The sequence below is a fragment of the Aptenodytes patagonicus genome, chromosome 3, assembly GCF_965638725.1.
Source record: "Aptenodytes patagonicus chromosome 3, bAptPat1.pri.cur, whole genome shotgun sequence".
Lineage (NCBI taxonomy): Eukaryota > Metazoa > Chordata > Aves > Sphenisciformes > Spheniscidae > Aptenodytes > Aptenodytes patagonicus.
Window position 1 is genome coordinate 116,657,436 of NC_134951.1, and position 9,780 is coordinate 116,667,215.

The 9,780-nt window shown below is 46.0% G+C and overlaps 2 protein-coding genes across 2 annotated transcripts in view; one reads left to right on the top strand and one right to left on the bottom strand.

The window, feature by feature from the left end:
- The window catches only part of DZANK1 (double zinc ribbon and ankyrin repeat domains 1), a 30,600-nt gene extending 25,075 nt beyond the window's left edge, over window positions 1–5,525 (top strand). The window contains exons 17-22 of the mRNA XM_076334800.1: window positions 760–856; window positions 2,071–2,159; window positions 3,408–3,488; window positions 4,068–4,195; window positions 4,644–4,718; window positions 4,976–5,525. Coding sequence (XP_076190915.1) covers window positions 760–856; window positions 2,071–2,159; window positions 3,408–3,488; window positions 4,068–4,195; window positions 4,644–4,718; window positions 4,976–5,111 — 606 coding nt within the window. The 3' untranslated portion in view covers window positions 5,112–5,525. The remainder of the gene's footprint in view (window positions 1–759; window positions 857–2,070; window positions 2,160–3,407; window positions 3,489–4,067; window positions 4,196–4,643; window positions 4,719–4,975) is intronic.
- A 31-nt stretch (window positions 5,526–5,556) lies between these two features.
- On the bottom strand, window positions 5,557–7,171 carry BIRC5 (baculoviral IAP repeat containing 5). Its single transcript, XM_076334799.1, has 4 exons — window positions 7,033–7,171; window positions 6,838–6,947; window positions 6,467–6,584; window positions 5,557–6,215 (listed from the first exon to the last, which is right to left on the bottom strand). The coding sequence occupies exons 1-4, from the start codon at window positions 7,150–7,152 to the stop codon at window positions 6,132–6,134; spliced, it is 432 nt and encodes a 143-aa protein (XP_076190914.1). The 5' UTR covers window positions 7,153–7,171; the 3' UTR covers window positions 5,557–6,131.
- Between the last annotated feature and the right edge of the window lie 2,609 nt (window positions 7,172–9,780).

Consider the following 9,780-nt stretch of genomic DNA (forward strand, 5'->3'; position numbering starts at 1 on the left):
GCTGAACAGGTATCTTTATCTGATTAAGCCAGACTTCATGGTTGTGTTGCTATCATCTTGCATTTCATTAGTTTGCTACTAATATTAACAGTCTTCTTTCAGCTGATGTTGTTTGATCATTCAAGCACCCCTTAGCTCTCGATCTTAGAGCCTCCTTTTCTTCAGTCTGCATATTGTGCTCTTAAGAAACAAGCAGTAATTTTCAATAGTTTGGAGGTAACGTTTGCCAGAGCTCCTGTTAACTGTATTCAAACACTCAAAATCCCTACCTCCAGAATTACCATGTTCCAAAACCCACCCACATACTCATTTCAGCTTTTCAAAGATGAAAATCTACCATTTCAAAGATCCAAAATTCAGACTGTATCTCTTGTGTAGAATCTTTAAAAGCTTACCTTGCCGAGTGGTGCCTGAAAAGGTCTATCACGTAATTTCACAAGTGAGGAGTTAATCAGATCTCTCAAGTGGTAGACACACTTTCATTCAGATGAGAATCTTCATCTCATTAAGTGAGATTGTTTCACTTTTTTCTTTTTTTAAAAATCAAAACAAATACATAACACAAGGTTTAGAAAAAAATGCTATGTTATTTTGCCTCAAAACAGTTCAATTGCATATAATAATGTCGTATGCTAATTTGAGACCAATATTAAAAGCCTATATATTTTTTCATATGCAACACCACTGTTTTGTGCTACTAAGATTGTAACAGCATTACATGATAATCTGATTAACTGCCTGCATTTGATGATTCTACAGGATATTCATGCTAATAAACCAGTGAAGTTCAGCAGTCATTACCTGAATACTGTAACAGAAGTTGGAGGTGGACAGGATGGCAGTCAGACTAGTTTTGGTGAGATTTTTTTTCCCCCCTCTGTCTTTATGATAGACCATAAATATAGTAGTCAACAACACGGAAATAGCGCTTGAAAGGTTAGACACTGAGATAGGCAAACAAATATACTGGCACATTCTGCGCCTACGTAAGTTGATCTTTAAGTCTCAAAATGTGGCCAAGTTGAGACTTAAGCACTGTACAGACTCTGTCAAAAGCTCATGGGAATGCTTCATCCCTAGAGGACAGCAGGAGAGGCCAGTAAACTGCAGCCGCAGCTCATAGCAGTGTCTTTGTTATAGTCATAAAACTTCAGATGCTTTGCATATTCTTTTACAATAGGAGCTATAAATGTCAATATTATCTCTACTTTTGAACTGTGCCAGAGACTTCAGCTTCGTCACATTTGGCAAAGATAAGAAATGATGAAATACGTTAATTCTAGACCTAGTTTTCAAAGATGCTTAACTTGCATCTCCCATTGGTGTCAGTAACAGCTCAGCATTTTAGGCATCTCATATTGGACTCAGGTTTTCATTAAATCAACTAGCTGTAAAGTCAGCATTAGAATTCAGAAGTTCCTACAGTATAATTTGACATACTTCAGTTCACGTATAAGTTTCAGCCAGTTTGTTCTTCTAATCTGAGACTTGGCAAGCGGCAGCCACGGCACTGGGATCTGGTTTCCTGGAGTGTCAATAATATGACTGTGATTCCAGGCACTCCAGTAGCACCAGCTCAAAGGGTCCCCACATACTGCGAATTTCCTTATCAACCCTCCTGGCACATTGGTAGATCGTGTCTTTTAAAAATAATGGTCATACATATCTACTGAAGGTCCTCTAGTCTTGTTCTTAAGTATTTGGGAGCTAAACAGCGTTGAAAAATTGTAAGGTTTTTGGTCAAAACAAATAATGAGTCCGAGTCAAGCCTGTTGAATAGCTGCAGCTAGTTAAAAAAAAAGACTCAACCCCCCCCAAACTCCACATTTCATTGAATCTTCATTTCAAAATAGCAAGTTTTTAAGTCTGCCCAAGTGTAAATCTTTTGTTAAAACCAGTCTGATCTGCAACAAATATTTCATCACTTTCTCTTGTAGAAAATTGATAAATATTGCTTTCAACACAAAATAAAATATTGTTGTGGATAAATTATTTCCAGATCTCTCCCCCAAGTTCTTGTTAGGATACTGACTTTGCTTTGAATTAACACTCGTTTGCCTTTCTTGGTAGGCAAAGAAGATCATAATCTTTTCCATTCAAGAGGCAAAATAAAGAGAACAAAGTCAAGAACACTTACAGAAAAAGAAGATAAGCTCCCCGTACGTATCTTCTGCCAGTACAGGAAAAACTACCTATAGAGCAGCACTAACATGAAGGAGGGCATTCAAGGGTAAAAACAGAAAGCTTTTAACACTGATTGGGGTGGGGGGGAGGAAAGGGGACAAAAGTTCAACTTAACATAAAACCTGAAAATTGGTAGCTGACTTTTATTACAGAACTGGAAATAGCCAAACATTGTTGCTACCAAGAGCTTAATTAGATTGTTGCTCACATTTTTGGACCCATTCTGTTTTACTGACACAGCATTATGCCTAAAGACTGTTGCAGACTGATTTTGTTACAGGTTTTTCTCAGAAGCGACATCAGATGGAGGCATTATCGTCTTCCCTTGACCCTTATTACTTGGTTTGACTCCATAGGACATACCCTTGGCTGTGCTAGAACCACTGTTCGCACAGTCAGACTGTGAACTAGACAGGGGAAGATTATCTACACAACAAGCTTTGAAGTCAACTCAGTTTTCCCATCAAGCTGAGATGTCAGCACAACCGAGGGCTAGCTTAATGCAAGAAGCAAGGCTTTATTTCCACTAGAGACCAAATATCCTGGAAGCACTGCCTACTAAATGGATTGTCAGTAATGGCATGGAAAATTTCAAAAGGGAAACGTGCGTTAGTCTAAGCTTGGATCCATTAGCCAACTCAACAGGTGGAGGAAGATAGAGAGCTTTGTGATGAGTCCAGAGATAAAAATGCTTGGTCAAGTGATTGGGCCTTCAAAAGGGGAGAGGAAGAGGTGGAAGGCTAGGAAGAGATAAAAGGAAAAGGTTTTAGGTTTTGTTGTTTCTTTGTTGTTTTAAGATTTAGTAAACTAACTTCTGTGAGGCAAAACGTATTAATTTTTAAAATAAAATACTTCCACAAGTTCTGGAAGCTTCAACCTTTAATCCTAAAGCAAAGAACTTGTGCCCATGTTTAATTTTACTGTGGTAAGCAGATGTTTGTACAGCCCTGGAGAGCTGCATTGATGTAAAGCTAATCATTTGCAGATACGTTTGCTGAATCAAGACCTCAATAGTGAGATATTAGCCTGGGTTATCCAACACTTGCTCAGATTCAGAAAGACATTCCCACAGAAGGGTCATGGATTAGTAATACTGAGGCTCAGCTACACTGCATTCATGCCACTGTGTGCATTTTCCACCTTTACTCAAAGGCAGAATACGGCCTACCTGCTTGTATTTTCACTATGTGAAATGTTACTGGCTATTTTCTGTGTTTCCACAGCCAGAGTCCAGACAATTGCTGGACGAACTGGGTCCAAATGGGAAAGGAAGAATCACCTTGGTAGAACAATTGATCAGTGAAGTAAGTTACTGCTTGCTGAAGTTTCCCTTTCCAACTCACTGACCATTTACTGCATGAATATTAGCCTGGTATGCAACTTCAACTTTATGCTTAGGAGGCAACATCCTTGCAATACAACTGACTGTCTTCAGATTGAAAGAGCATTTTAGAGAAGCAGCAGCCTATTTTACATTTGTATATGTTCTCCCCAAATTTCTATTTGGCCGGTGTGTAAGCCATTCTCCTCCGGGTTTGTCAAGGCCATACAGAAAGAAAAATACATTAATTTTATAGTTTAGGGTCAAGTCCTCTGCATAGCAAAAGCAAGCATAACCTCTACCTTTTTGCTGCGTGGTACGGTGCATCCTGACTGTGGGATCTAGTTTTACTGCCCGTTACATGCATTTACTCTGGCTTTGAGCTAGATGACAAACATTTTCATAAGAAACATGAAGAAAAAAATACCACACAATTTGAACATTTCTGTCTTGAGCATAAAGTCCATTTTCAAACCAAATTGGCATAATACTAAAACAAGGTGGAAGCTGAAGAATCTTTATGGCTTTTAACAGCTCACCTTCCCTCTCCTGTGCATTCCAGGGAGCTGACCCAAACTGCATCAGTGACGAGGACCGACCTGCTCTCACAGTTGCTGTCCTTAACAAGCACGCAGAAGCAATCTCCCTTCTTGTGCAGAAAGGTGCTGACATTGACCAGCAGTCAGGACCGTAAGTGAGCATTGATTCTCTGCCTCGGGTCTTTTGAAGTTTTACCAAAAAAGCACTTGTGCTCCAACTTTAGAGAGAATTAACCTCCCACCTCTCCTCCACAAATCTGTAGTCAAGAAGCTCCTTTCAAAGCCAAATTTAAAGAAAGCCAACCTGCAACTGAGCAAAGATAATAGTATTCACAGTCCTTCTTTCAGCTGCCAGCTTTGAAGATTTCTCATCATTTCTGTTAGGAAAGCTGCTGTTCTATTCAACTCCTTCCCCCGTCCACTTCCAACTTAGTACAATAAACCACACTAAAGCCTACAAAAAAAAAAAATCACCGCAATTCCTAGTATATTCTATATCCTCCTATTCATTTTCCTTAGTTTAATTTGCTAGACCACTTCTCCATGCGCCAGAACAGTGTCCTTAAGTAATAAGTACATTGCTCGTTCCTCCTATGCAGGCACAACAACACTGCTCTCCATGAGGCAGTTCTGCTTGGACTGGAGGGAGAGGAGTGCGTCCGAGTCCTGCTACAGTAAGTACTGCAGCTGAGCCTCTAGCTCAGCTACAGGCTACCCACAGTCTGTTTGCACAGATCTAGTTGGCAATACTGAAGGGCCAGAGCCTGCCCGAGGCTCAGCGCTCTCATCTCACAGTTGTATCCCTGCAGGAAGAGGCATCCAGAAATTCTGAAGTTACTCTGCATCAACATTTACCTACAAACCACTTCACTAATTCCAGTAACTTGGAATGAATTTAAGTAGCTTAAAACAATCTGTTCTTTACTTACAGCTGCAATGCAAGCATAAAAAAGAAGAATGCAAAAGGGCAATCGGCATACGATTTGGCTGTTACAGCTGGAAATAATGAAGTTATTTCATTGTTCGTAAGTAAGCTTGGACAGGGAATGTCAGACATCAGTGTGTGATTGCAACCGCCTTTTCCCCAAGATGGAGCTGGAGGTTCTTTGAGTTTGGGAGCACCTAAGCACACGCGGCCAGTTCTGTCTGCAGACTTCACAACCCCGTACAATCAACTCAGGCCCTGTAACAGCCAACTATTTTGTACAAGGTTCCCCCATTCCTTCCCAGCAGTTCAGAGCACAGTTCTTCACTGTCTGCGCTCTGTTCTGCAGGATTTATTTTCTTTTCCAAACCTGTGCAAGGAGAGGGACCAACCAAACCTTCTAAGGCACAAGGACGTTTTAAGAAGACCTGATGAACACTGCTTAAGACAGTTTGACACTCAAGTAATAGCACTGCAAGCTGTACTTTGATTAGCTTATTTTCTGTTTTGAGGTTAAAATGGCATTCAGTGCAGCTCATTGCATTAAAGGTTAGATTCTTTTCCTCCAGAAAACTGAGTAAAATTACTTTGCAGTTTTGCCTTCAACTTTTATTTATAAATGCACCAACATGAGGCAGCAGCCAACTACAAATAGAAGTTTACAAGGATACCAGGCACACTAAGATTTGGTATAATTAGATATTATTAGCCACAATCCTAAATCCCTGAAGGAGTTTTAAAACTCCTTCCCCTTTTTATTTCCAAAAGTATCCAAAAGCATTGGTATATTCAGTATAAAAATGGAAGTGCCTGCCAGCTCTTGCAAGAAACACAAGTTTCTGCACCAGAGCTACCAGCATCTCCAAAATGGAAACAGCTGGGTTTAAAAAAAAAAAGAACAAATAAAACCACAAGTAGTAATCCTTAATTGAACCAACAGGAAGAATAGGAGAATCCCTGCAAAAAAAATTATGTATGCAGGGCATCAAACCCCAGGTACTTCCCAGACAGACTCAGGTGAGTGACGGAGAATTCAGCCTGCTTCTCACAGAGACGGCCATTCTGAAAGCAGTCTCAGGAAACACAGTCATTCCGTCAAATTGGCAGTGCCAGTGCAGACATACAAGACAGATGTCACCGGCAAGTGAGAAGCTACAGTAGCCTAGGGGACCAGATTCTCTATGTCACGACGCACACTCTTGGCTGTATCTTCAACCTCGGTCACCTTCTGAGAAATTTCTTTTTTCTGCAAAGAATAAAAATAACATATTACTGTCTACCACTAAATTGAGCATCGTTCAGCTTCAAGGGGAAAGTGGGCTACGTCTCCCACAAGGCAAAGGCTGAGAACCGGGAGTCGGGAAGCAACAAACCACTTTGGCAGTACTGTGGTAAGGAACCAAGAGGCCAGCTAAACAATCCCAAAACTAGAAACTAAGTAACACTTCCAGAGTCACGGGGGTGTAGAAGAACATCACGGTACAGATGCGTACGTACAATTGCATTTTTCATTCGTTCTTTGTCCAGCTTCAGGAATTCCTGCAGTGTCAGGTTGGTAGGATCTTTCTGAAGGGAGAGAAAAGCGCAGCCCGCGGAGTGTTTTTTGTGTTCCTTCCTGAAAAGAGAGAAAAGGAAAAAAAAAAAAAAAAAGAAAGAAAAGTAGCTCACAGCAAGACACACGCAGCCGTTCTTCCCTGCCAGGCATCTCGGTCACCAGCAGCGGTTCCACCTCTGCCGCTATCGCCCAGCCGCTGTTCGCCTCCACGCCGGAGCGGAGCTGCCATCGGAAGCGGCGCCGCGCTCCCGCCCGAGAACCGGTCGGGGGAGGGGGAGGGGGCCGGGGGGGGAACCCCCCCCCCGCTACTCACAGGGGGTCGTCGTCGGGCTCCCAGCCCTCCAGCTCCTTGAGGCAGAAGAAGCACTGCGCCACGTCGGGGCCGTTCTCGCTGGGGCAGTGCACGAAACCCGCCGCCGCCATCTGCGGGCAGAGGAAGGGCGGGAGGGCCCGTTAGCGCCAACCGCCGACCGTGCCCCGCCCGGCCCCGCTCCCCCGCCGGGCTCACCCGCTCGGGCGTGCAGGCGCAGCCCTCGGTGAACGGCCAGTTGCAGAAGGTGGCGGCACGGGTAGGGACGAGGTAGAGCCGCCATTCCTTGGGCAGCGCCGCCTCCGCGCCGGCCGCCATGGCTGGGTTCAAACGGCGGCGGTTGGGCGCGCGGGGCAGGGCGGGAACGGGGCGGCCGCGCGGGCCGGCGGGAGCTGTAGTCCGGGGGCGGGATCCGACCTCCCGTCACGTCCTGGGGAGCCGGTGCTTGGGGAAGGCCCCGGCGGGCGGTACCGTGGCCGGGTGAGGGCAGGACCCGCCCCCGGATCCATGGGGCCGGCGCAGCGTCAGCCGTCCCCGACCTAGCAGCGGCTCACACAGCCCCGAGCCGCGCGTCCTCGCGCCCTGCGAGACGAACCATGCCAGCCCAAACCTCCCTCCGGGCCTCGCGCCTCCGCCAGACCCGGCTCTGACGTGCGAGCCGTGCTCTCGACGTCCCTTTCCCTCCCTGTGAAGGGGGGGCCGAGCCCCACCGCCACCCCACCCCCCCCCAAAGCGGCATCAGCCGGGGCGCAGCCCTCACAGCAGTGCCAGTGAGGGCAGGCAAGAAGCGCCCTTGTAATTCCTGAGGAGCTTGAGGTACAGCATGAGCCAGCAGGAAAAAAGATGCTTTTCTTAAAGCCTCCAGCACAAATCCAAGGGGAAGGAGGGCAAGTTTGCCAGTTTGACCTTTTTTTTTTTTTTTTTCAAATTACACCCATAAGAAGGTGCCACAGGTTTCTGTGTTGACAGAGCTGGTAGAGAAGCACAGCGGGAAGGGTCCTGTTGAGGCAGGACCCGCACAGAGATGCTCCCACTGCTCTGTGGCAATGGCTGCCTGTTCTTGCCAGAGGCAGCTGCCCTTCCCCTCCCGCAGGCAGCAGGAGCGGCTGAACTCATGGTCTCTGCCTCACTAACGCTGCCTGCCTGGAGGAGGAAGTGGGACCCAGCCATCTGGCTTGCTGCCACAGGGGTAGGAGGCAGCTGGTTTTGTGGGGAAGAACCAGCTACTCATCCATCACAGCAGCAGGGGCTCAGTTTCCTGCACTGTCTGATGCAGCAGGCAGTGTTTGCTCAGAGAGAGACTCCTCCAGAAAAAATGCAAGGGCTAGAGGGAAGCAACCCCGTGGACCAGGTTACCTCCTGGAGCAAGCTGATGTAAGCAAAGTAGTCAGACACAAGGGATAAACACGGCTTAGCTCAACCACTTGCTAAGAGCTTATCATCACAAGCAGGTGGGTCTGCAAAGAAGCACCTCCTCACACCACAGGTGGCAACAAATGGACCAGGCAGACTTTTGCTTCTTCCCCAAGACTGAATCTGAAACCAGAAAAGCAGCATTCAGCACATATGTGTGCAACATCAGGAGTCTCAGGGAAGACTTCTCTTTCAAAGTAAACTGCAAAGTATTACTTCTACAAAATTACTGACTACTACGCAGAATGATCCCGGTATTTACCCAGCTCAGCCACTGTAGATCAATGAGCATGATAAGCTGACCACAGTGGGCAGCTTCCTGGTTGTGAAGCATCAGAGCTCAGACAAGCACGTGGAAAGGTTCGGGCTTTGCTGCTCTATTAGAAAAGGGTAAGTAAGGTTCCACCTTTATTCTCCAGGAAAACTTTGTTCTGTTAAACTGGGCTGTGTTTGGCAGCCACAATCACCGCTACAGTCACTGCGCAGCTCAGGGAAGCATGGCGTAATCGTGTCATTAAGCAGGGTGGATGCTGGCTTTCTAATCGCAGCTAACGTAACTCATCACACTGGTCTCCGAGGCACAGAGGCACGCAGAGGGGTAAAAGCACATGGTTTGTTTCGTTGTGTACCTTGAAGGAGTCTCATCCATTGCAGAGAAAGCCAGCTGTGTGTTCAAGCAGTGGCCTTAAGCTGCTACGAGCCATTCAGGCTTCTCATTATTCAATGTTTCGGGAAGGAAATGTTCTCAAGAGGAGGCTGGAAGCGGTCCCTGTGCAGCCACAAAAAAGAGATGGAGCTGCAGCAGCTATTTTATAGCTACTTCAAAGGCTGCCTAATTCTGGTGCCGACCTAGTGAGGGCAGGTAAAGCTCCCTGGCAACCCTGGTGCATTTCCCCAGGGCTGCCAGCCCCTATCAGATTGCACACCTGATTTCACATAGTGCCTGTTACAAGGCTGGCCTCAACCTCCTGTCCTCAGGAGACTCTTGCTGAAAGTGGGGGGTGAATTCCTGCTCACCAAACAGTGCCTCTGTGCTCACCCATATAATCAGCAGAGTAAAAGAAACATGTCTCTTACAGACAGCTTGAGCTGCCAAGAGGAAATAATGCACAGATACTGCAGGCTTCACCAGTGTCCTTCAGATCTGGTTTGCTGGGATCCCTCTGTAAGTCAGGAAGGTCGTCTTGAGTCACAGCTCTTCGTCTTTTGCCCAGACCGTCAACAAAGTGATCCTCAAGCCAGCCACGCTTGCAACCTGTTCTTGCCAAAGCCGTTAGGATCAACAGGGAAGGATCTCATGGAAAGCAGTTCAAAGCCATGCCAGATTTTCTCAGGCAGCACTAAGGAACAGGGTGTGGAGTGTCCTCCACATAAGATAACACCAGGAGATCAAAACTTAAGCCTACAGTCCCAGGACTGTGGGATACAATATGTATAGCAGTTAACTGGCTGATTTTCCAAGAAATATAGGCAAATTAGCAAGTAACAAGCCATGTCCACATAAATGCTGGTGGACCTGTGAAGTTGCAAAGC

Coding starts and splice junctions, on each gene's coding strand:
- BIRC5 (XM_076334799.1), bottom strand. CDS start 7,152: ATGGCGGCCGGCGCGGAGGCGGCGCTGCCCAAGGAATGGCGGCTCTAC. Junction 6,948..7,032: donor GCGCCTGCACGCCCGAGCGG/GTGAGCCCGGCG, acceptor CTCTGCCCGCAG/ATGGCGGCGGCGGGTTTCGT. Junction 6,216..6,466: donor AACGAATGAAAAATGCAATT/GTACGTACGCAT, acceptor TATTCTTTGCAG/AAAAAAGAAATTTCTCAGAA.